We start from the raw sequence: 27,988 nt of genomic DNA, 5'->3' as shown, positions 1-27,988 counted from the left end.
GTATTATTATATACGTGCCGACCGGGGGATTAGGCGGGATCCGCCGCGCAGGCTCCATTCGGGAGGAAGACCTCCCTGTTCCGTTCATAACTCCTCCCAAATCGCGTGTGCCCGGTAATTGAACTGCCGCAGTGAGGTAACAGCTGATGGTACAGGGCGTATAGGCAAACAAATTCTTTAAAAAAAAAAAACCCCATTAAATCGTATGTTGTACATAATAAATAAATATAACATAATATCAGCTATGCGTTCGTTCGATTAGAGGGTAGACTCTATAAAAACTCTATAAAAAAAACAATAGTTTTAAAAAGTTGTACATATCAGAATTTGTTAAAAAATAATGTTTCTGTATACATAAATCCAGTTAATAATAATAATATAATAATAATAAACCAATAGCTAAAATTTTGTCTCTACTCTTGGGCGGTTGATAAAAGTATTTGGCGTGTTATATAATATTACGCCTACGCACGATATACTATTTACTACATACCGCATGGGTATACCTGCGTAGATACAACCAGTTTATTTTTGTCTGTTCATCTTCTGGTACAGTTTGCGCGTGCGAACGGTGCCTAAGTCCGAACGTAAAGGTATATTGTCATCGTCGGTGACGAATGAGGGGGAAGATGTGTGTGGCCATGAATGGGTGGGGGGTTGGTAGGGGGGGTACCAGGTGGTGTGCTGTATATACACAGGTGTTTTGTCGTATTTAGGAACGCATTAATAACATTCTACGAAGGAGCCAACCGCTGTGTCGTGGCAAGGGCGTGAGTGGTGGTGGCGGTGGCGGCGGCGGCGGCGGTAGTTCCATCCGGTGCATGGCCGGTTCGGTTCAGTTGGTTATTTCACTCACGACTCGCAACATCGCAACACGTCGTCGTCGTCGACATACCTTAATATACATAGTACGCGCGCTGATCGACCTATTGTGATTATCAAATTTTTTTTTTTTCAAAACGGTTTAGTGGTAGTTTAACTCGATATTGTACGGTTATAACGTCAGTCTTCCTATTACATACGCGTAGTGATTTTTTTTCACATTTTTTTTTTTTTTATTGCCATCGCCTGTCTGTGAGAATGGAAGAAGATCCTCAAGCGATCATTGAATAATTGCAAACGCCAAATTTGGCCACACACGTACCCAGTTACCACCACGACGCGGGGTAAGCTACATTACATTATATAATATTATAAACCATTATAGTATATTATGAAATTTTACTATGCTCACCCGTGTCGTAATCGGCAATAATATTTTACAATAGTTATTATAGTATTTCGATGTGTTTTTTTTATAGTCTTTCGAAGTAGATTGTAAATATTTAAATATCTGTACACTGGACTACTGGAGTCCACACAGTTTACACTGCACGGGATTGAAACAAAAGTGAAAAATTTATCGGGTGTAATCATTTTGGGGGTTTGTTAATTTATCTAAAATAAAAATCTGCTAGCCTGTTCTTAGATTTATATATAGGTAGTTACTAAAACACAAAATATTAATACCGTATAGATATTATTGGGATTAAGGTTTACGTGCCTAAACTATATATGTGTGTCGTGAGAATACAATGTCATGCATATAGACAGATTGTTGAACGTATAAAAAAAATATGTTAATTTTTAAACACACGCAGGTTCCGACATGTACGATTTCGTGGAATGTCTGAGACATTTTTGATTGTCCACGCTGCATTGCGTTTCTAATTTTTTTTCTTGCCATTTAGTAATTTGAGTTAATAATGTATTGATATATTATACACATCGGCTGTTTAATATAACATACGCACAAACCCAATACTATTAAGTTTTAAATTCGACATTTAGCTTACTTTATCTCGCGTATAATTATTTGGTTTTATAATATGTTATAATTGCTTAATTTTTTATGAAGTTCAATTAAAATGTGATTATTTGATAATAACTAAAAATAATTTATTAACTACTATCAATATTATTGTAAGATTTTAGAAAGAAAAATACATTTTTATCTCAGATTTTGCGAAAAACAGATAGGGGAGATTTACCTAGTTTGTTTATTTACGAAATGAGCTATCAAAAAGTTATTGCATCCTAAAATTAGGGGATATAGGTTGGTTCTGTGATGTATTATATACATATAGATAAACTTCAAGTAATGATATTGATGAATTATATACGTCCAGTAAATGACATAGTATATAGGTACTATTTTAAAATTTAAACTAAACCGTATCTATTTATAGCTTCAATGTTTAATATTAAAGCTAATAAGTACTATGCTAAGTCAGTATCTAGATATTCATGGTATTATATTATAATATACCTATATCAACGTTTAAATTTGGTTTTTTTTTTTTATAATCATTATTTGAGTATTTATTAAATATTATTGATCTTACATTGTTTATAAAACTTCCTTTTATTCTCTGAAATTTCAATTGTATACAAGTTAAAAGTTTACCTCATAAGTTATAAGTACCCAGATAATCTTCTGACAATAATTATAAGTTCTTATGCGTAGTACGTTTGACTCAAATGGTTTGAGTGTGTATAAATATATTTCTGCTCAGAAACTATTCCTACTTAATTAAGCTGCAGACGTTTATAAAATAAATAAAAATCTTGTTAACAAAAGTATTTAACAAGTTTAAATCAGTTTGTATTCGATAAAAAATAATTGGTTGTAATCGTAATTAAGCATAAAACATTTTTTCTATAAATATGATGTATAATAATATTTTAATGTTAATAGATAACACTGGAAAGCTAATTCCTAGTTATTAACTTATTAGGTCATTGGTCATAACGTAGATACAAAAATATACATGTATGCAGAAATGAATAAATATGATACATTTACAATCTACATTTTCGTATTGATTTCATAGAGTATATAATAACAAAAAAACATTGACTAGGTTATTTTAAACGTATATTTAAATAAAGGTGTTTTGATGATGTGTATATTATATTATATATTGTAACAGTATAACAGTAGGCACTACACCACTTTTTATAAATAACACATGGCGCTTATTTATGATACGATTAAAATTAATACGTCATATATATATTTTATACTAAAATATATTAATTTTTTAATATCTTCAATTATAATTTATTAAAATTACTCATAAACCTTCATTAAAAAACCGAGTAATATATTTTAATTGTTTCGAATAATTATTAACTGGTTAACTGAATAAAAATAAATTTGGATAATTAAGTACACATTTTTCTACATTAAATAACCGTACAATGACATAGTTCATTTTTATTTAGTCTATGAATTCATAGAAAATGTTTATTTATAAGTATCTAATAAAAAAAAATCAATAACTCTATTCGAATTAATTTTTTTTATTAACCATTATAAATATATTTTACGATTTTGTAAATGATACGTTTGATTACAATTTTTGTTTTGTTCCACCCTATCATTAAAAAAGGAATAATCACTATATACAGTTTCTTAGTAGGTACTAGGTACTATGGTCTTAACTGGAATTGTGTTTCTATAATAGTATAATTCTGATTTTTAAATCAAGTAAATGATTATATTATTAAATAGTTTTTGTTATACTTTTTTCGTTGCTAATGGTTACATCATAAGAATTAATGACGTCATAGATATGTTGGTAAATTTGTAATAGTGATTAATATATATTATGTAGTATTGATTATAATTTTAAACTTATAATATAGGTTATAAGTTTGTTAACAATTTAACATTGTATATTAACTAACAAAAATTAAAATTAAATATTATTTTTGAAATTATGGAGGACTGTATCTTATTATATCATAATTATACGAAAATAATAAAGTCTAATAAAATAAAAGGAGTAAATCAATTTGTTTCATATACTCCCGTAAATACAACACTGCAGATTAGAACTGTTATTTAAAAAATTAACTTATTAATTATTATTTTTAATTATAATACTTATCGGATAATAAAAGTGCTATTTAAAAATTTAAACGCCTCAAATAAAAAAAAAGTCTTTAAAATAAATACATAAATAAATATAGATAATGTAATTAATAATGAAATCATTGATTTAATTTACTAATACATCTCCGAACTTTTAAATAAATTATACAGCAGTAACCACATTATCTTATATTTCTTAGCACAAACAGTTTTATTAGAATATCTCATTTAAAAAAATCTCATTATTTTTTTTTTTTTTTATAATAATAAAATATTCAATATTCATAATCTTTGTGAGGTAACATATCCTTAACTTCATTACTGTCAACAATTTTACAAAATATTTCTCAAACAATTGAAGACATGAATATATGAACATTTTTAAATCTATTAAAACTTGTTACAAACATTTTCATTTTTTTACATTGAATTATGCTTGTAGTTAATATATTTCAATATTGTTATAAGTATACGTACGAAGGCAAACCTACTTATTTTTTAAACGAATCATACTTTTGAAAAACATTAATTTATTGATAAGTTTCACAGAGTCAATTGAAAATGTTCTCACTATTCTATTGTTAGTAATACAATGATTAGTAGATAATTACATCTTTTATGTTTCATTGTCTTAAAAATAATAACATTCTAACTGTAACTGACAAACCCTAATTGTTAAGTATTTAATTATCGATTACCGTATGTAATACAAAGCAATTTTATACTCACTCTTAAAAATAAAAAAATGCAGTTGTTTACATGCAAATTACATTGTATATAAGTATAAAACATATTACATATCATATATACACGCATCTACATATTTAAGTGAAAATGTATTAGGAAAATATGAATTATATGAATCGCAGATATTAATTTTAAATATTTAAAAATGATAAATTATTCTTAAAAGTTGTAACTTGTATAGCTTGTTTCTTTTCTATAATTTAACACGTTTATAATTAAAATTAATCTGTGTACAGTATTTGCGCAGGTGGCTTGGCATAGATACTTTTTTATTAAATGTTTTCAATTAATATTTGTATCTATAATACTATTTAAAACTTTGTTTTTGAGAATAATAATACCATGCACAAAAAAAAAATGCCTACTAATTAGACGTTTTATTTCTATATAAGATATAAACTCATATTAACCATACAAGTATAATGTTAGTGTTTTACATTTTAAATCTGTTAAGCTAAATTCTAAACATAATTTCTATACCTATATATTTGTTTAATAGGTACATTTAAAGTAGGCAGTTGCCAATTAACAGTACAATTTTTTACGAGCTATTTGGTAATTTTTACCAATTTTCGTAAAATATCATGATTATACATAAAATATAAATATAACGCATAATATATAAATTAACAGTGTTGGTAAAAAAAATTAAACCTTACTAGAATTTTATAAAACCATAGATCAATGCTTATACAGCATGTCACGATTAATAACTGGTGAAAAAAATAATTTTTATGCACTAAAGACAATTTAACTCATAAATAGTTGAAAATATCTTGGAAAATACTTCAATTAGGTATACTAAAATTATATTAATTATTAAAATCAAATTTATGAATAGATGTATTATTATTTTGGTTTTTTTCTTTTTAACGTTGTATCACATTATATTGAACTTAATTAAAACTATTTTCATAATTGTATAGACACTATAGACCGATAAATTTTTTATTTGTTTTCTACAATGTCACTTAAACTGTATATTTAAATTATAATATTTAAATATAAAAAAAAATAGATCACTACATAATAAAATGACTTGAATTGATTATGATGAAGTATTAATTATGAGTAAGGTCCTACACAGAAATATATTATACAAATAATCATTAATAATAATAATAATAATGCGTTGATGTTAATTTCGTTTCTACAATTGAGTGCATGCGGTGCCAAACATATACTTAAATGACATTACTGACTAAGTAGGAAGTTAACAGTTATTATTGTCAGTCTCTAACGATTCATGACTTATGATCCCATGAGGTATGTTATGGCGTGTGAAATCTAGAGAACAATGGTTATAAGAACTTGACCTACCTGGATGTTAGGGACCACCTTTATTTTTTTGTTTGCACGGAATTATTTTGTAAAAAGAAGAAAAAAAATTGCTACCTTTTTTTTCACGTTTAAAAATACAATTCCATAAATTCATAAAAGAATTTGATGCAATAATATTTCCTTCTGTAAAGAGCCATTTTATCTATTATATTTATATTGTATATGATATAGATATATTGGGTTTATTCTTATTCCAAATGTGACAATAAGCTATTCAATTTAAAATAAATGTTTATTTTATATTTTTATAGTCAAACCAAATACTTATAAAAAATTTAAAGAAATACAAAAGCATTTTGAATTTGAGGTTTAAAAAGGACGATATTTATTTTTGTCTGATGTATTGTACACCTTAAAAGTGAATCATTTATTTAGAACCTAACCATAGCTTCTTTTTAAAAAAAATGATGTAAACTGTATAATATTAAATAAGTACATTAATTTCTTTATAATAGTTTTTAAAAAATAATTTAGTTACACCTATACACCGTATTTCTACGATGCATATCGATTATTTTCAAATGTTAAAATTCCTTACTCTATTATGTTTGTTGGCTTTCTGCAGCTTCATATTCTATTAATTAGTACATTTAATAAAAATATTTAAACAAATAAAAACAACTTATTCGAGAACGTATATGTATAATGTAATAAAAACGCTTATAGTAAAAATGATCTCCCTTTTTATACGAATAAATGGTCAATTTTAACAGAACGTCATTCAGAATATTAATTGTATTTTTATCGCATTCATACATATACATGATTTTATGGTTATTTTCAAAGTAGTTATAATGACTAGATTAATTTTTGGCCTATATAATTATGCCTTTAATTAATTTTCTAGGATTGAAATCACAAAATCAGTAATATAGTTTCATTATTTTGATTTATTGAAACTGGTGTAATTTATTAAATTATAGTAGATATATAGCCGGATAAGTATAATGGGATGTATTATGAAACATAAAATTGTTATTAAAAAAAAATCTAGATATATGTTTCTATAACTTATATACGTATGAATGAAATAACATACTTAATATTAAGTACCTATATGGCTATATATACCTGTATCTAATATTACATTTGAAATTAATAATGTTATTAAATTATTAAGCTGTTGATCATCTCTAAAAACGTGCGAATATCATGTGCAATTATATTGGTATATTACTACTCGATACGATATTCTATTTTTATAATTAATAGTAAATATGTTTATTCCGTTTAACTGCAATATATTATATTAAATTTGCTATATTGCATTAATCGTAGGTCTCGCGATTTTTCTCTTAAAAAATAATTAATTGGTTTCTTGCATAATATATTCATTTATATAATAAATAAAAAAAAAATTCAATGAACTTTTACTGTTTTAATGTTAATAAAATAGACTTTCTCACGGACGTCATCATTAGTCATTAGTTTTTTATTTCTCGCAGACGCCTGAAGATGTTTTCTTGGTCCGCGGCGAAAACGTTCGAGGTGTATCGGTCACTACCTACCTATAAACCTATACATTTACCGAGAAATTTTATTTGTACAATTTTTATATGTCATTAAAAATACAAGGGATAGTCAGTTGTTCACGTTAAATAACCGGCCGATTAAATGTTTAAACGGCCCCGGCACTTAATAAAACGTCTCGGTTTTTTTTTCTTCAGATTCTTTTTATTTAATTTGCGGACTCACTCTCGGTTAAGAGTTAAAACGTGTTCGGCGCTTAATGAATATCCTAAACAACAATTTAAATAAATAAATAAAAAAAACAACAACAGCTATGAACCGTACAGCTTGTATAATGTGTGTATATATATATATATTCCATGCATGTATATAGGTATATATTATATTGACTCGTAAATGTGTTATTTATGCAAATCGAGCGACGTCTCTTGGACATTGCCCATGAACACGCCATAAGACCGGCATTATGGTGGTGTGGTTGTGGGCATATAATATATATATAAGGTATATTATAATGTATATATTATTATTGTGATGTTTTCGTTCAGACTATCACACACCCACGTGAAAAATTCCATATTTACTCTCAGTCATTATTCTGGTCGACACATGTACTTTACGACTATATGCTCGGGCAACGATTTAATGACCCATTGAAAAGAAAAATAATAAACTCGACAATAGGATTTTTGACGTTTCATTCATGTACCTGTATAATATAGTCGATCACAATGCGAGTGTGATGTCCACGATTATCGGAACAAAAATTTCCACCGGCGGCGCCACGTTACCGTTTTGATATACACGCGAGACGACGGTTTTCCATTTTCCCCTTAGCAATAGAATATATATATATATATATATATATTAATATAAATAGGCGCAGTATATAATATTACTATTATTATTTATTATTATTTGTATTATTGTGTCGTCTATATAGGAGTGTGTGCGTATAAAATGAGAGTCGCTGAACCCGATAGAACCGAAAGACCGTATATAAATAAATATAGGTAGTGTGTATGTTATGAGTTGTAAACGTCACGTCCGACTGTATGCGGTAAATATATTATGATATCATTATGACGTATACACAAACGGACGGACCAAGGGGGGGGAGTTTGCGGGAGGAAGTCTTAAATATCCTCCCCGTCATAGAGATATACTATTTCAGAGATATTATTCCCCGGACTTGTTTATTAGTTAATTTTTAAAAAAAAGTTGTAATTATTTATACTCTATAGGTAGTCTCTTGGAACTGCACTTATAGGTGCGTATTTCGTGTCCGAACAGCGATCCTCCTTCTCCTCCTCCTGCGATTAATTTTCAATATTCGCCCCCCCCCTATATAATATCACCGTGAAATACGTACACATCACACACACACACAACTGCTGTTATTATATTATATTATCATATACGGCGAACAATAGTTTAAAATCTGTTCTCGTCACTGTTTCAGACGATCACGTTCCGGTGCTGCAGCCGGCGTGTCGTTAGACCGAACGACTTGTGCGACGGCGGGACGCGATCACCACCGTCAAAGTCGCGACATAATGGAAAACCCGGCGTACAACCCGGAGGAGGGCCAGCGGATGGCCAACGAGTGTTTGGCCGCGAGGTTATTGTCCGGTAAGGACAACACGGGCGGCCGCGGCGGCACCGGCACCGCGGTGTCCACGATCTACGACCCACGCGCCTACGGAACCACCGCCACCGCCGCAGCCACCAACGCCGCCGCGGTAGTGACGACGCCCACGCCCGCCGCATTCCAACCGGCGACCCGGCAACAGCCCGGCAAGCGGTGTACCTGCTGGCAGCCGCCCTCGGACATACCGCATTTGCATAAGTGCAATTCGCCGCCCAGGACCATGTGCCACACCAACATGTTCGTCCTGTACACGTTTCTATTCTTCACGGCTCTCATATGCCTGACCACCAGCGTGCTGTTGTACATCACTAGAATACAAGGTACCTATATATATATTATATATACATACCTATATGGACGATTGTGTGTAGGTACGCCGACGGGCCAGTGTATAATATACGCACGTGATATTATTATTATTATTATGTGATGATAATATACAAAATTTATTTAAATATGTTTGATAGGAGCGGAAACCACCGTACACAATCCGTTTAATGAATTATTTCATAATACAATATTATTATGATATCGCAGGTATATTATATAGTAGGCATACTCTGTTACTCGTGTACCTATATTATATATACGGGCAATATATTTCTATACGATTCGATGACGCTCAACGGCTAGAATTTTAGTGACTTTCGCGAGTATAATACGTAGTTGTTTTTCAGAAATTCTCGTGATGCAAGTCTGTACTCGAGTCATAAACAGACATCTGGGCATTCTTCCATATTGTATTTTAATAATTCAATTTGTGCGATTTGTGAGCTACAGACCGTTAGTTATTACAGCACTGCCGTTGTGAGTCCTAAATTATGTTATATATAGTATTCTCAGCACGTCACGTGATAAGTATATAGAAAAAAAAAAAAATAAATAATTTCCAATTATCGTTATAAGTACATCTTAATATTTGCAGTAAAAATATTAGACACATTTTATTATTCACAGAAGTATTAAATGTATTAATCCATAAGCTGTGTATTATATATAATATTACCTATATAACATTTATGGCGATGATGAAAATAGGAATTTTTATTTAAACGCGAGGTATTATATTTTACAATATTGAATAATATTATATTGAAAACGGCTCGCTTGTAAAATTCTGACATATCGGTTTACCGTATTCACTATTACTATACAATACAATAATATGTACGTGTGCGTGACGTCCTATAACGTGGGGCGTGCTATTTATAAAGTATTGTAAATTACGAGTGTTCCATGGATGAAGCAGCTGGCCAGAGGCTGGAGCTGTACCGTTTATGCTTTACAAAAATATGTTTAATTGCAGGGGGGTTCGGATTTTGTAACAGAATCCAAGGCATCATTACTGAAAAATATGAGATTAGGTCATAAAAACCAACAAACCCTAAGAAAAAAAAATCTAATATAATTAGTGCCCAAAATGTAACATTTTACATTGTTATATTTTACTATATTATGTCGTTGACCGTTGTGATTTAAGTATATATAGGTACTAGATAGCATGTAGTTTTTTATCAAAACAAAATTAACTGTTATATTGTGTTTTGACATCTTATTCTTAAATGTAAAACCTATAGTTATTATTGAAAATGTATAATTTGACTATAAAAATTTAAGTTATTACATATAATCCTATATAATGATTATACCATATCGTGTAATAGGTAGGTAGTCGCGTCTACTGTATTGGTGTTTATTTTCAAAAATTACAATCTGCATATACTACACGCGTATCTTAATTCCGTCAAACCCTCGAACGGGGGAGAGGGGAAATGATGCTGGTCCACTCCCTCCCGCGCGCAACCGTATGGCGCCCTCGTATTTAGATTCATAATGATATTATTGTATGAATATACGTTTGTCTACAGCGCAGTATACCTACACGTAGTATTATGCTCGTATTACTATATTATTATTATCATTATTATTATTATTATTATTATTATTGTGTACATCAAACGAAGACATGAACGCGCGATCCGTTACAATATGCCATATAATAATAAATACGTATATAATTCGATTTAGACAACACAATGGGTAGAACTCACATAATGCACCACGCACCGTATTATAGACATACCTATAGATCAATCAGATTACGTACCGAGATCGATTGATACCGAAATATCGATAGTGCACATAATATAATACATTTTGTGTAGGATGCGCGTGTGTTGTGTATTATATTCATTATTATATATACGTACATGTATATACATAAGTATGAGCACTGAATGATGAATAGGAACTGATGAATAATATAATGCGCAATGCCGATTTCGACCATCGTGTTTCAATTGAAAAATATAACGCTATTGATGAAAACAAATTACCCGTAAAAACTAGGTTCTCCGGGTGTTTTTTTTTTTATAAACCGCTCACGAAATATTCGATATTGCAGGTTCTGTTTAAAGATATATTATACAATGTTTTTAATATAATACAAGCATCTTTTAATTCATCGCCCGAGGCCGATAGTATATAGATTTTAATTTTCAACAAGCACGTACGTGCGCCTGACCAAAAACCAATAGTAATATGTATAATCGTATGTTTTATGTGTAGGTATATATATAGTATGTATACGTCGTCCGTCGATATTAATAATTAATAGGCAGATCATCGTATCGTGAGTTTTTCCAAACCTTTTTACTTGTCTCGTCGTAAGCTGCCCATCACTGTTGATTAAAATTTAAAAAAAAAATCATTATCGTATTTTATGGCGCACCCGTGATAGTATTAAAATAAATAATTTAAGTATATTTTGCATTTAAAAAATGTTCATAGTTTTTTTTTATTAAATCTTTTTATTTTGTATTTTTACAGTTCCACATAAAGAGAAATATCCATTAGTAGTAGAAGGAGAATTTCAAATTACAAATATCCCGTACACGATAGGCTTTGTGGATAGAAACTCCACCGAGTTTTTAGCACTGAGTGCCAATATCACGACTCAGGTAACTATAAATAAGCTTTATATAGTACAGCAGCTACTATAGTTAGTACGTATACTATTGTATTTCATTCTATTATTGTTCGTATAAGAGCAGACAGTAAAATATAACTAAACTGTTTTTATTGTAGTTGGACGACACGTTCAGAAACAGTGAACTGTCACCGTGGTATGATGGCTGTGAGGTGATTGATCTAAGTCCCGGTCAAGCAAAAGGTGTTCAAGTGCAGTGCGAGATAAAGTTCTCTCAAGAACCCGAGTCTGCTATTGGCATTGGGCAGATCGGTATTGCGTTCCTGAAGACTCTTCGCATACAACATGGACATACTTGGCTAGGAAACTACAGCGTGGACGTTCAATCTATTGGATTTCAAAGTAAATAAATACCTTCTCATTAATTGCACCATACAAAATTAGTATATACAAATTTAATGAAAAATAGTTGGAATTTGCTACGAAATAAAAAAATTATCGCTTTAGGCGCCTCGCCTGTGTTTATGCAACTTTTTTTAACAAAATGATTTTCGTAGGCCCCGATTAAAAAGTATAACACCAAATACAGCTGTTAAAACTACCTGCTTGTATCTATAAGAATGTGGATACCAATTTTTAAGCATATATATATAAGTCACGATTTTATCACAACACGAAAATTAGACATATTGGTGTTCAATGAACTGATTATATAGATAATAACAGCATTATATTGATCTCGATATTGATAATGTAATTACACATGAATCGTGCATATGGAAATTACGCCATATCAGTATTATATGAAGATAAATGATTTTTTTAAATTTGGAATGAAGTTTATTAAAAACGGCAAATAATTGTAAAAATTATTGAAATTTACACTATTCAGTAATCGAATCATAGTGAAAGATTGTAGTGTCGATTTTGCTACGCTGGGTACTTTAGAATCACGACATATATCTGTAGGACTCTATATCGCTTTGAACAAATGGTACAATAATATACTGTAAAGTTCTTTAATATAAATAGTGAATCACTTCCAACTGGCAACTACTGAATATTAAAACCATCTACAATATTATAAAACCATAACGTTGTTTTCTATGAAATAGTGAGTGGCGAATTGGGAATGTGGACTGATTGGTCTGAATGGAGTGGTTGTGAAGATCCCGGAGACTATGTAGCTACCAGGACCAGAAAATGTCTAACTAGGGACACGCGAGAACCGACAAGCGTAGACCGGTGTCTGCTAATACCGGGCAATAAGAGTGATCTGGACCTGATGCCTTGTCGGATATATCTATCACAAAATTCAGACCTCGATGAATATTTCACAGTCCCACCACCGATTTCAACATCAACCAGCAAAGAAGTAATTGAACAAGCGCCGACAAACAAAGTCACAGAAAACGGTAACTATATAAAACCACCACTAATTAGTTACTTTCTACCCAAAAACCACTGCCCGTATTTAAAAAATAATAGACAATTACAATAACTATTTATTAAAATTATAAAATATAGGTAGGTTTTACGACTCAATTATATAATATGTATTCAATATGTACACGTATACCTATATCGATTAAAATCTATTTGTCTCATCGAATAGATAAAAATATATAAAACTGGGTAATAAAATAATATTATATAGGGCGGGTCTCGTATGCTTAGAAATGTTTAAATTTTAAGTATTATGAAAAAAAACCTATTATATTTTATTCTCATCATAATCGAAAAAAGTTTTAAAACACGTTCAATACTAACAATAATAATTATTTATACAACTACAATAATTGTATTTATTCAAATTAAAAATTTAATCTGTTCAGGCTTTAGGCTATTTCTAATATGATGTTTATTTTGATTAAATTTTAACAAGGATGTAAATTTAATCAGCCATAGAACATTAATGAAAATGTCTGTGTGCTTTAAAATTATTCGGTACTTGCAATTTTATTCTGTAAAACGTAGGTACTATCTTACAACCGATTAAATTTATTTAAAATTTCAGTTGAAGATAATTGGATTTGTGACGAATGTAAAGAAGACGAAGTATGTTTGGCCGATCGAGACGAAGGGATTCTGCAGTGTTTACCAAGTTTAGATACAAAGGATTTAACTGGATGTGGTGGACGATGTGGTATAAACACCCAGTACTGTCAAAATATTCATAGAAATGCGTATACGTAAGTCATCGTTATTTTATAATAATTATAATTATATATATATTGAAATAATTGAGTCATACATACAATATTCATGATTCGACTAAAAGTTGTAGACGGTAAAAATGAAATATTTTTTAAATTTCAACATTCCTTTGAAATTCCACCAAAATTGGTCATTCGGTAGTTACTACTTAATGACTATTATTAAGTTAAATTAATTGGAATATAAAATACTAAATTAAACTGGTTTGTACGTAATACACTATACGCGACTGTGAATCCATTCAAATTCATATAGTAATCGTTTTTTCAAACAGGTTTTTCAAAATTAAGAGAATACAAAAGTTCTTATTTTGACATAATATCAAACAATAGTTAGTAATTTTTTTTTGAAATTAGTTTTTAAATTATTCTAAAACAATTATAATTTTTTTTTATTATTAACTTTTACCGTAATAAGCACTACTATGGTATATAACTCAACATCTAAAATTATTCATATAGGCATTTAAGTAAAGTGATAAAATAATAACAATGTAATATTTGCATATTATAACAATTATTTTGATTAATATAACTATAAACAATTAGAATATTGTATTATATGTATATATGTATATGTAGAAATGAAAATAATTTTTTCTTTAGTTAGTATAGTGGAAACAATTAAAACCGGTGTGAAGGGAAAGATACAAAGATTAATAGCGGCTAAAATTTCGACAAGGAATGCGGATAAGGTTTTGTTATATTTTCGAAAAACTGTGTAGGCTACGGATAAAAAAGTGATACTTCTAATATTTAGTTTCCATCATTAACTGCATCACGCAATGTTTATGTACGCATAAATATTAGTTCTAATGTTCCTTATTTCATGTTTCCCAAATATATGAATCAAACTTTCTTATTTTATTTTTTTTCACTCATTTTCCCTCTTCTAAAAATATCTTATTACTTTTTATTATAACATACTCTCGTCTCTTTTTACGTATTAAAATCATCTAAGTATATAATATCTAATTGTATCATCATTTGAAGAAGTAGAGACCATATTTAAACTACGTTTTACATGATATTTATGGGATTTTAGTACAATATCTAATCTCGTGTCATCGATATATTGAATATTTTATTAAATATGAATAATATATTCTAAGTTATACAGCTATCTTTGTCATGTCTGGTTTCATATAATGCATCTTATTTAATTTAAATATCTATTTGATTTAAGATTTATCTATTTACATTTTACATATACTATTATCAAATACTGTCTGTTTGATCTTTTTCTACCACCCACTCACACATTATTTTATTCTGTACACAATATCCGTTTCAAACCCACAACATAATATCATTTAACTATACATATCCCATAAATACCTAAACATATGTACCCACATTGCCACTTCCCGATAAAAAAAAATAATTGTTTTATCTCGTGAATAAATAATTATTATGATTCATTAAAGAAATATTGTTAAAAAAATTCATATTGAATTATTTATAATTTGGAATTATTACTTTTATAATTTGTACCTATTAATAATATTCAAAACTTTCGAATTGGGATTAACATTTAGATATCCCCTTTTTATGTTGTATTTATTTAAGGTTGAATTCGATTGAAAGCACTATATTATAATATCTATATTTTGTTAGTCTTCAGGTCTAAGTATAATAATAAGCTAGGACAACGTAATTATTAATAAAAGTCTATACGAACATATTTGTATATCAATATAATTCATCATCTCTCATCAAATTCGAAATATTTATCAAATACTAACAGCAGTAAATTAATGAAATGTATAAAATATAAATTACAATGTAATTATTGTTTTGGTTTTAGTTGTGTGGATACTTCGCCATGCTCTAAAAACGAGTTTGAATGTGGAAACCGCATGTGCGTATCGGATAAAGCGAAGTGTAATGGTATTTACGATTGTTTAGACCAGACAGACGAAAAAGATTGTCGTAAGTATTGCTTGCTGCATAAAAAATATATATTATAATATTATTATACGAGTACACAAAAAGAAACGCCAATATATTTACATGTTTTCGATTTTAGCTTGTGATCTCGAGACACACTTCCGATGTGGCATTCAATGTTTGCTAAAGACGAAAATGTGCGATGGCGTGTCTGACTGTTGGAATGGCCACGACGAACTGAATTGTACTCGTAAGTATATACGTTTATCGCATTTTTGATAAATTAATTAAAAAACAATAATAAATCATAATTAAATATAACTTAATATATTACAAAGATAATAAATAATATTAATATATTATATACATAATAATTAATATAATAAACACACAAAAAAAAAATTTAGATTGCGAAGACGGTAAATTTGCTTGTAATTCAAACGATGAGTGTGTGATCTACGATCATTTTTGTGACGCATACCCAGACTGTACAGACAAGTCTGACGAACCGTTAGGATGTGAAGGGCCTTGCAGGAGTAATGAGAAAGCTTGCAGGTAGATATTGCATCGAACGAATATGCTCCTTCACACGAATGTCTTCGATTGTTTTGAGCACCATGTTTCTATTAGAATTTTCGGGCGACACAACTGTTTTTTACTTAGAATACTAAATAATAATATAATATAACACTTGTTGTCGAATGAAAATCAAATTTGTCAATATTATTCGCTATTGGTTTATAATATAATCAATTTATTATATGTTTGGCTTTTATGATAATTTTAACTTTCAAAATGATAATACATCACGCAGCGATGGTTTCTTATATAAGATTTATCAAGTAGTCGAAATTATTCAATATATTTCGTTTTTATAATAATAACTATATTATTTATATAGGTACAAATTATTATAAATTATAATAAAATTCCACTATATTGTTGCAATTATAATAATATATTTTGCACAATTCGCACGCATGTCTGTAGAGCGTGGCTTGACTATTAATACCTATTACTGTACCTCTGTAGAAACTAGAATGCGATACTTGTTTAACATATAAATATATTTTTAATACAATGTATGTAAACGTTTACAAATTTAAAATTATTATGAATGTTTTTTAAATTAGTTATTAACAATTTTAAAATTCATAATTCATATTAATTTTAGAAATTAATCATGTTTTGAATAATCATCATAAAAAATTATTATAATGTTATACATAAACAAACACGGTATTTATTCATTTTTTTTTTTTCAGAAATGGCCGGTGTGTAAAAATCCATACACTTTGTGATGAAATAGAAGACTGTGGAAATGAATTTAACAATAAAACTAATTGTTAGTTTGTAAAATTTAAAAATAATATGTATATTGAATTATTATTATATATTTATTTAGGTATATATTTTGTATTTGTTGTATGTTGTAAATTACTTAGTGTTTATTAATAAAATATAATATTTAAACTTCAATTGGATAAATTATTAAATTAATAGAAGTATAATGTGTGAAAAGTACTTTAAAATATTATGTGTAATATGTCAAATAGGATAAAATAACAAGAATATCATAATTACGTATTTCGTAATTAATAGGATACATATTATGATGTATCCTAATAATTTCTAATTTTGTATTTTATACACAAACATACAATTTTAAATGACCATATAGATTACAGTTTAATGTTTATGTATTTCTAACATTTTCAAAACTTAATTTACTGTTGTATCTTGTATAATATTTATGTCTGATAAAATAATATAAATACAATGGTCAATAATACATTTAAATTAAGAAACTAAAGACTCAAGTAAACTGCTTCAAATACTCAACACTCAATATTTGACATAAATACAAATTTATGATTTTTCCATAGATATACTGTGCATTTAGACATGGAGCTAACCGATAAATGAACCTAGCTACCTCTACCTAAACCTAAACAATTTAAAAAGAAGCCTGAATACATGAGTCCAATTATCACTACATACATTTTTATTTGGCCAACTACACACTTTCAATCTTAAATTCTGAGTAGATTTATCATTGTATTTATTTTACAAAGTATATTAAGTATATTATTAAATAAAAATGTTTGTTTGAAGACAATCTTCAATTTGGAATAGGATTTTTGATATCAGATCTAGTAGATTATATGAGGGAAGAGAGAATCAAAAGTAAAAATCCTAAGTATTTTTCAAAATAATTAGAAAAAAATGAGAAATGTGGATTATAACACAATACACAAACCAGTTTTTGATGATTTTGTTTTTGGCTGCGTATTGTGTAATTTAAAAATAACTATAGTATAGCATTTTTTAAGTATTTATGAATTTTTATTTATATCTGAAAATGTTGAACTACTTGAAAATACGATTCTGGATAATACGAAAAATTCAAAAACTATGAGAACACTTGATAAACATGTAAAAAAGTCAGTATGAAAAAACTATAGAATATTACAATATTATTATAATATAGTATTTGACGCTTATTTATTATTATATCCAAAGGAAGGTGCTATATTAGATGCCCATATCCAACGTATGCTTGAAACGGAACGCAATAAATTTTGTTAATTTAATAATATATCATCACAGATAAATGATAATGTCTTATTGTAATTATTTGATTACTTTAAAATAATATAAGTATATAACTTCATTATAGAAGTTTTGTAATTTGAAATGTTTTTATTCTCTATTTACTTTATTTACGTATGAACAATAACTAAACATTAAATATCATGCGTTTAGTATTATTGTATTAACCATTTCTTTTCATAATAATAATTATGTATGTGTTAAAAATTATAAACTTGATTCAATTTGGCATAAGATACAACCCTCAAAGTAAATAATTGAAGCATTTTTACTACTCCAAAAGATGGTGACAGACACAATCAATACTCAAGAGTAAAGTATTAACATTAAATAATATTACACAAAGACGGAGTTATGGATAGGCAATTTCAATACAATAATAAAAAAATTATCATATTATATTAGGGAGTGACCTACATCGTTTTATGATTATTTTGTGTATTTTGTAATCATAAATGATTAGTTACTAATATTATAATTAAATTGATTATATTTATAATAGTTGAATAATTTAGAAATTTATTTATTTTATTTCTTATAATATTATAAGATAACATAAATCAGTTGCACGTTATGCCCATAAGTAGTATAAACTCGCTATAAGTATGGCTTATATTTAGTGTTGTGAAAACATAGTTAACTGATATAAGAAAAAAATTAAACACTTTTTATCTAGATATTACTAAAAATAAATTTATATATTTTTCAACATTTTTTTTTTTTTTAATAAAATAATGATGTAAATTACTTACACCATCCTGATTTGTATTTTTAATAACTAGTGTTTGGAAATTACAGGAGTTAAAATAAAAAAAAAGTACTTACAATAAAATCTAGTTGTATTAACATTGTTGTATTGTTACTTGTTAGTATGAGTATATTAAAAAAAAAAAATCTGATGAGCGTGAAACTGGCAGCCGGTTATGTTTATAAGTTATAACTATTGAACTAAAAACATATTTTAGGTACCTACCTAAATAGTATTAATATAATACACTTCCTATATTTGTAAAGTTGTATACTGAAATATACAATTATAAAATAAAAACATTAAATATGTACATATAAAATATAATATATTTTTTACACAAAAATGAAGAAATTACATTTTTCTAAAATTGATGAATTATACGAAATACTATATATTTTAATTTTATAATTTTTAAACTCGTCATTACATATAGAATTAATTTCTATTTTGGTAGAAATAAATAAATACGTTAAAATTAATAATTCACAGCAACAAAATTGTACAAAACCACAAGAAAGCCAAAATTATTGTAGAGAAAGTACTTATTTTATATTTATGTTATAGTCTTTATAAAATAATTAATTATTATTGATATTTGTGAAATAAAAATAAATCATTTAAACATAATTAAATTTTCAAAATATATTAAAATTTTTAATTTTAAAAATTTCTTTTTATATAACTATAACATATTATTAAAAAATATATTGTAATAAAAATTCAAGTAATGTAGTCTTTAATTCTTAGTTTCATACGCTGCTAAATGAATTTGCAATATCCAATAGTCAAATGTCAATCAAGTTATAACTTTTTGTTGATCGTGCCCTTATGGTTTTCTGTGAATTTGTTCTTGTAATTATTATGTTACCAATGTGGATACCGAGTGTGATGATGAATTAGTATAGCCGGATCACAAATTAATGATCCGCTGACAATGAAGTAATAAACAATATTACAACAATACATTAATTATTATTAACACGATCTATGATATTTATAAATATATTTTTTTTTCATTTGATACCTATCTTTTTCATCTAAACATATCATATGCAGGTTTTCGTAATAGAAAGTAATCTTGAGAAATACCAATTATACTATTTACTAATTTATCATCATATGATTTAGAAGAATTATTAGAAAGATATATTAGAAGATACTTTTTTTTGTATTTCAGTGATGGGTCGTGAACATTTTTTTAAATGATATAGTATTGTTTATATATTATATATTTTTTTAGATATATTTATTGATCCTGTAAAAGTGAAACCATGTGGATAACAATAGAATTTCAGGGAAAAATTTGGGTCGTGGTTCTAAAAAGATGGAGAACCGCTACAGTAGTTTATTTATAATTTATAGATAGGAAAAAAAATTTTTTGCTCCTTTTTAAGCTCTAATTTATTTAATATTATATTAAATTTTTTTTTTATATATAGTAGATATTATGCTTGAGTTTGTATTTAATTTTTCTGTGTACGATGTAATTAAGATTAAATCATTAAAATATATTTTATGGTGTAAGAAGTATAATTAAAGTATTCTTCATTATGAATAGTATAGTATAATATTTTAATATATTTTCACTAATTTTACAATTCTCAAAACTTCAAGGACTGCTACATAATATTTACTTGTATAGATTTATTATTGTTAAATTATTTGATGGGTATAGAATGTTGTCATCATTTACTTCCCACTCTATTTTCTATTTACTATATATTATTTATAATTAACAATCTGTTAGTATAGTCGCGTTGGAAACAACGACGCCATTAAAATACTATTAAGATAGTGCTATACTATACACTATACAGTATAGACTTTTTATTATGTACGTTCACTGTATGACTGTATTAGAAGTCCGATTATACCGATGACAACTGATGTGTTATACGAACGTGACGCCTAAAAAACGTTTTTAAAGTTCTTTAAATTGTGTGAAATTTTATTAAAAATATATTCATTACAACCATATGTGATTTAAAAATAATAAACATAATTTTAAAGCGTATGTTCCAAATAAGTATTTTTCTAATTTATTTCTTACACTAATTTTTATGGTTTTTCCTTTTTTTTTTTAATTAAACAAATCGTTATTATACGAAGTCGTTTTGTAACTACGTTGTTAAATTATTTAAAATTCAAGTTATTAAGTAATAAACAAAATGAATCAAATTAAAATTCTTTGCAGAGAATTCAAGTAGGTACTTTAAACATAACCACTTCACAGTCAGATATGGAACTACAATGACGATAAAATGAAGTCAATAGATCTATTCATAACGGTAGCTATAATATATCTTATGATAAATATTTTAGATTCTCAGCAAAGCGATGAATAAATGTACCTATTGATTTAGAACAGAGCTTGTATTTTTGTATCTGTATAAATGTCATAAAAAAATCAAAAAAATGTTTCGATTTTTAACTTTGAATATGGTTTCAAATAGAAAACTTTTTTAGTTTGTATTTTATGAGGTCAAATTATCAGAATTTTTCAAAATCATTGGGTAAAATAAACGTAAATTTAAGGATTTTTTACGCAAAACCAGTTTTAAAAATTCTATTTTGTTTTTTTGGTCGATAGTAACATAAAACCGAAAAACTGTAGATACTTAAAAATTTCACTGATTGCTCATGCTAACATTTCCTATGCATGATATAATTTTTAGAACATTATAGACTAATAGATAATATGTAGACTCGTTTTGAGTTATTTATAGACAAAAAAATATAAATATTATTAGTTATCGTAATGTCCGTAATAGAAATAGTATATTTATTACAAGTATAAAATATTCCCTTAGCTCTCCCTCCATAGTCCCTATGCCAAATACAAAAGAGAAATTTCGTGTTGAACCAGTGCTGTTTCTATAATCTATACATCTGATTTAGTTTATACCTAGGTGCTAACCGATATAATAATAACAAGTAATATACAAATGTATTATTTTGTCTATTCTATATTGAATTTTTGATAGTGATGATACATTTTATAAATGCACCTACCTATATGACATTTGTCTATTTGCCTATATATAATGTATTGATTTATATTGTTAAGGATAATAATCGAAACGTATAGGTAATTAATTACAGTATTAAATATTTTATTTTATTCATGAAGATTTAATGGAACACGCTGGATATGCAGTAAGTGTACCTATATATTATGCACATAAAATAACTAATTTTTGACAAATATGGCCTACGATAGAATGGGTTTTAGCATAAAAAGTACCATTTTCACCGCCCAGTGTTGTTTAGAGAAGGATCAAAGTCTTATAAATTATATTTTTAGTTTGCGTGTACCCATACTTAAATAGGTAGGTACTTTGTTAATTACTGGCTGTTATATTTTTTTATCAAATTAAGTTATTATTTATTATACAACCAAAATCTGGCAACTGACGTGTAATGTATTTTTATTTCTATGTAATCATTATGTGTAGAGTTAAAATGTTCAAACCAAACCATTTATTATAGTTAACGTCTGCATAGATTTTTATCTTCGAAGATTAATAAATTAAATGCAGCTTGTTACTCATTAAATCAACTAAGACCTCTTATGTGGCCTTCATCCCCCAGGCCCTGATACAGTCAACCTTCTCGCTTATCCTTTTATTTTAATGACTTATATGTGACACCAATTCTTCTATTAGTTTTAATGGCTTGATCGATGTTTTTCAAGCATAGAAATATCAAATACGATAATAATGCGTGATGCACATCTATATTACTTTATAGATTTTACTATTATATAGAGTGGATATAATATATTATATATATAGATTGTCTAATATGAAAAAACGGTTTAGTTTGAATTTTAAAGAATAAAAAAATTGATAAATCTATAACCCAAACATAATAATATAATCTATATAAGTACAACATATTATTCAAAAATAAAAATACGAAATCATTAAAGTTGCAAAATAATACAATAGAAACTTTTTCATAGAATCGAAATACTTAAAAAAGGAACATATAATTTTTTCCCCAGTTTTTCCCTATTATCATAATATTTATCGTTTACTTTTTTTAGTTTCGTATTTTACGTATTATATTTATATAGTTGTATATGACTGTATAGTGTATATATATTATAGCAGCCTACTTTTATATGAGATATTTTCTAAGACTTTGTTCCAAAAACTAACCGCTATTTTACTGAAAACACCAATAACAATAGAACTTAATACACGGATAATTTACGTCACGGTTTCGCGAACCGCTTGTTTATGGCAATATATACTCTCTTTTCACAGTTCCCTTTCTTGATTCTTCCATCATTATCAACATTCAATTTTAACACCTGGCTACATGGTAGATATTATAATAGTGTCTACTTTCTAGAAATAAAAATTAATAATTTTATTTTCATGAATATATAAAATTTTAATTGATTTTCATACTAGTTAAGTTTCATAGGTCAAAATCGATAATCATACATCTACAATAATAAGTATACAAATATATTGATTACATTTTTGTAACAAAGTATAAGTAAATATTATTCTATTCTTTTTATTCTTACCATTATATGAAATACCAGGTAACTGATATTTTTAGCTAAAGTTTGCAATAATTTATCATTTATTTGTGGTACTTATGTCAATAAAAGTAACACTGCTGTTAGAAATGTAATTAAATAAGAATTTAAGAGTGATTAAAGCCAAGAATGTACTGAATTGTCAACAGTTCTATATTTTTTTGCTAATCTTTTTTTCGGATACCTATGTAAAAATTAAAAAGTATACTCCAACATATAATAAATTTATAATAGGTAGAGGTATACTTGTATAATTTATATATTATGTTCGAAAAATCAGTCTATAGATACGATATCGTTTTCAGGTTTTTTCAATAGATTTTAGTGTTTATTAATGTACCTCATGACTACTGATAAATAAAAAATTTAAACAGTCGAAAAATTTAGTTGATATCCTGTTTATACTCTCTAGCTTTTATCACTTTTATGTTTTGTATCACGGAGTTGATTGTTTTCCAATCCTATACTACTATACGCACTACGATATTATAACTATTCTTATTCTTTCATCAAATTTTTTTTTTTTTTATTTGCAATAAACATAATATTTTACTGATATGGTTAAAATATAGATGATATTATAATGCATTATAATGTTAATAACATTATGTTATTATGATCGGGTTTTTTTTTTTTAAATTTAGTATCATAGAAGTCAGGAATTAGTGTAATTCCGGTTTTAGGTATCGGGTATTCAGATGCAGCCGTGTAGGAATAAAAGTATCTTATTCATATGCCTTATCGTTATGAATTATAGTGACATCATGTCATCATATTATTTAATATTATGTAAATACTATATATGTAATATATAGTTTAAGTGATCTCTCGATTTTACTAACCTAAAGTTCAGGTTAACTTCAGTGGCACCTCAGTGTGAGAGTTGGGAGTATCGATCACTGAGGCCCCTATAATATTAACTGTCCCTGCCAAACCCTACCGACCAATATCTTATTTCCGTAGTATTTGATTATACATTCTCAACAACAAATATTAAATTCATAATATTTTGATATATTAAAATAAATTCATGAAATATCAATGACCAATAGGTTAATAATAATAAAGTGAAATTATATCGAGAAGAGAATAAATTGTTGTCGTTTCTCTCGTAATAATTAATTTATCTAACCTTTATTAAAATTAAATACAAGTATAGTTTTATGTTTACCTATGTATTAACGAAGACAGAGGTTACTTTGGATCCGAAAAAAAATCATGAAAATTTACAAATTTATTTGACTGATTTGAGTTAACTGATGATAATATTATAGTTTTAAAATGCCTTTTTACAATTATCCTCTACATTGGGTTATATCAATACTGGACTTGAAAAAAAAATAATTGAAGTACTCTGGGAGTCTGATCTCTGATGACTTATGGCAACAAAAAAATGTTATGTCCCTTTCATTGGCGCAACTAGGTATAAAATATTAGGGAAGTTTTTTTGGTATATTAAAAATACTAAATAATAAGTTTTTTTTTGTCTATTTTTAATCGCTAAAATATTGGACAATGACCGCCACAATGCCATTGGTTAGGTGCCGCATGTCACATAATATTTATTAGATAAAAATATTATTATTAAATTACATATTTATCTATTATTATGTATTTATGTAACTCATTATAAGTAAGGTAACATTATCTATATTCTGTATTATATATCTCTATTTTTTTTCTCTTTCAGTTATGTATAATACGTAAACTATATAGTTTAACGATTGTATTAAGTAATTGCATAATGTATAATTTAATATTTTGACCAAAATATCATAATATTGTAGAGCTGTAATAGTTTTTGATTAGAAGCTAATAAATAAATAAAAAAAAAACATTTTGCAAAATTAACTTTAATATTATATATTTATATTTTATATAATTTACTTTTGAATTATTCTGTTACAATAATTCTCTATGTCATATTGTATAGGATATGTATCTCACTATATTATGTTTAAATTATTAATAAATCTTAAATAATCTATACAATTTGGGGGGCTAAGCCACTCTAAGTCCTCCGGCTCCCCTTTAGTTGGGCCAATCGTCTCTGTTGCTATACGTTTTAATTAATATAGGTACGTAATATAACCGTGGGTAGCTTCGAACCACTCCCCTATTAGAACCTCAAACATATAATCAAAATCCGAATACCTAAACATATACATATATATATATCAAAAATCAATCCCAAATCCTAATTATATTTACCTATTATACTTAGCAATAATTGTACTCAACTATTAAAAATAATATTACATATTAATTATCCTAAAATTCTTATACAACAATATAATATATAAGCTATCAATATTACATTTAGTAAACAGTTTTTTTTTCATAAAAAGAATTAATTTCGGTAATTTTGTAAAAAAGTAAAAAATCTTAAATAAAATATATTTCTATGTGCGCTAATTCAAAAAATTTAGGGTTCGCTGAAATATCTAAAAATGAAGTTAAAGTACTCTGTTTAACTCCTATTTTTGAATTAAACACGGCAGTCGTATACCATATTACAGTTATTACAGTTTGTAATTTAATAAATTTCCATTTGGCGTAAAATATATGAAAAATTTAATTATATTATTATATGTATTCGCGAACGATCCGGTGATTAAGAACGAAAATCGAATGGTGATAATAATAATCATCTCGTAGACAATGATGCTGTGTTGTTAGCACTACAGCAATTACGCGAGTATAATACATATGTAATATGTACAATGTGTAAATACTAAATAGTATCGGTCGTAGAGGGCAACGCGATAAGTGGCGAACCGGCGACGACGACGTCAATATGTATCTAATTATTATTATAATATTATACTAAATTATCGATTACGTGTAAATAAGAACATTACGTACGTATATAAATATATTATCGGCGTCCGATAACTTACGCGGAGTGAGAAAAAGAAACTAATATTCATGTAGTCGTGTATATCGTTAGTAATGAATAAAACTCGTTTCTGAACGCTCTGTATATAATTTTGTGTAGACACATACACCGTGTTCGCCTTTACTTTTCTTTGCTTAGCACCGTCTTTGTGACGGGACGTCTTGCTCGTTACAGAGACTACGTGTTCCCGACGTTCCCGTACTCGATGACAATAAAAACAACTACGTTGCCGGTGGCGTATTTGAGAAAGTAAGGAGTATTTACACCCCTCTCCTCTAGACCCTCCTGTAAAACATCCACGACATGCGAGAGCTTTTCTTTTAACACTACTAACACTATCGTGCATTGTATATAAATAATATATTTTATTAAAATATTTTAATGGTAATTATAATAAATTAATAACATTAAAAAAAAAATGTTGCACTTGAAAATTTTATTCAAATACAGTGGCGCGGTGAATGGGTTTTATGACGCCTAATCGCCATGGTGGGAAATAAGAAAAAAATTGGTAAATTGTTGTTTATGGTAAATCAAGTCAATTATAACATAAAATAGAGAAAAGTCTCTTGGAATTTAGTATTCCTAGGTAGAAGTTACTAAAATATTATAAGGTTATACAGGTACTTAGATCTTTATTAGTTTTTAGTTTTCTTAAATCTTTTTTGAACAAATTTCATGGATTTGTCGTCCTTGAAAAACGGGTGGATGGATAGGAAATATACATGTTGTGCACCATAGTTAATAAATGTTCATATAATACTTAATATATACGCCACTCAAAGACTGAGGTCTGAGAGCCAGCGAGCGCACGTGTGTGAACGCGTTGCCGAGCAGGCCTGTGCGGTCCGACGTGCGCCTACCACACGCATTCTCACCGCCGCCACGACGCAGCAGATGCCGGCAGGTATACGAGCGATTTGCAGACGATTTGGCTTCCCGAAAGACAAAAAGAATATTCACCCGAAACCCGATACTGTATACTGCGCGATATGATTCGATTAACG

General features: G+C 27.7%; 1 protein-coding gene across 2 annotated transcripts; it reads left to right on the top strand.

The window, feature by feature from the left end:
* Positions 1-810: 810 nt before the first annotated feature.
* Positions 811-17,642, top strand: LOC132929532 (low-density lipoprotein receptor-related protein 1). Of its 2 annotated transcripts, XM_060994926.1 has the most exons (10): positions 811-1,166; positions 8,940-9,448; positions 11,958-12,088; positions 12,216-12,459; positions 13,173-13,472; positions 14,075-14,249; positions 16,081-16,205; positions 16,303-16,413; positions 16,571-16,718; positions 17,429-17,642. In XM_060994926.1, the coding sequence occupies exons 2-10, from the start codon at positions 9,034-9,036 to the stop codon at positions 17,511-17,513; spliced, it is 1,734 nt and encodes a 577-aa protein (XP_060850909.1). In that variant the 5' UTR covers positions 811-1,166; positions 8,940-9,033; the 3' UTR covers positions 17,514-17,642. The 2 variants fall into 2 exon arrangements, with proteins under 2 accessions (XP_060850909.1, XP_060850910.1); XM_060994927.1 differs by lacking the exon at positions 16,571-16,718 and having other exon boundaries at positions 817-1,166.
* Positions 17,643-27,988: the final 10,346 nt, after the last annotated feature.

The sequence above is a fragment of the Rhopalosiphum padi genome, chromosome 4 (assembly GCF_020882245.1).
Source record: "Rhopalosiphum padi isolate XX-2018 chromosome 4, ASM2088224v1, whole genome shotgun sequence".
NCBI lineage: Eukaryota > Metazoa > Arthropoda > Insecta > Hemiptera > Aphididae > Rhopalosiphum > Rhopalosiphum padi.
This window is presented reverse-complemented; position numbering and strand designations above follow the sequence as displayed.

Bases quoted from the DNA above. Each gene is read 5' to 3' on its own strand.
- LOC132929532 (XM_060994926.1), top strand. From the start codon at position 9,034: ATGGAAAACCCGGCGTACAACCCGGAGGAGGGCCAGCGGATGGCCAAC. The intron at 9,449-11,957 runs GTACCTATATAT...GTATTTTTACAG, and splicing joins GTACATCACTAGAATACAAG to TTCCACATAAAGAGAAATAT. The intron at 12,460-13,172 runs GTAAATAAATAC...TCTATGAAATAG, and splicing joins TCAATCTATTGGATTTCAAA to TGAGTGGCGAATTGGGAATG.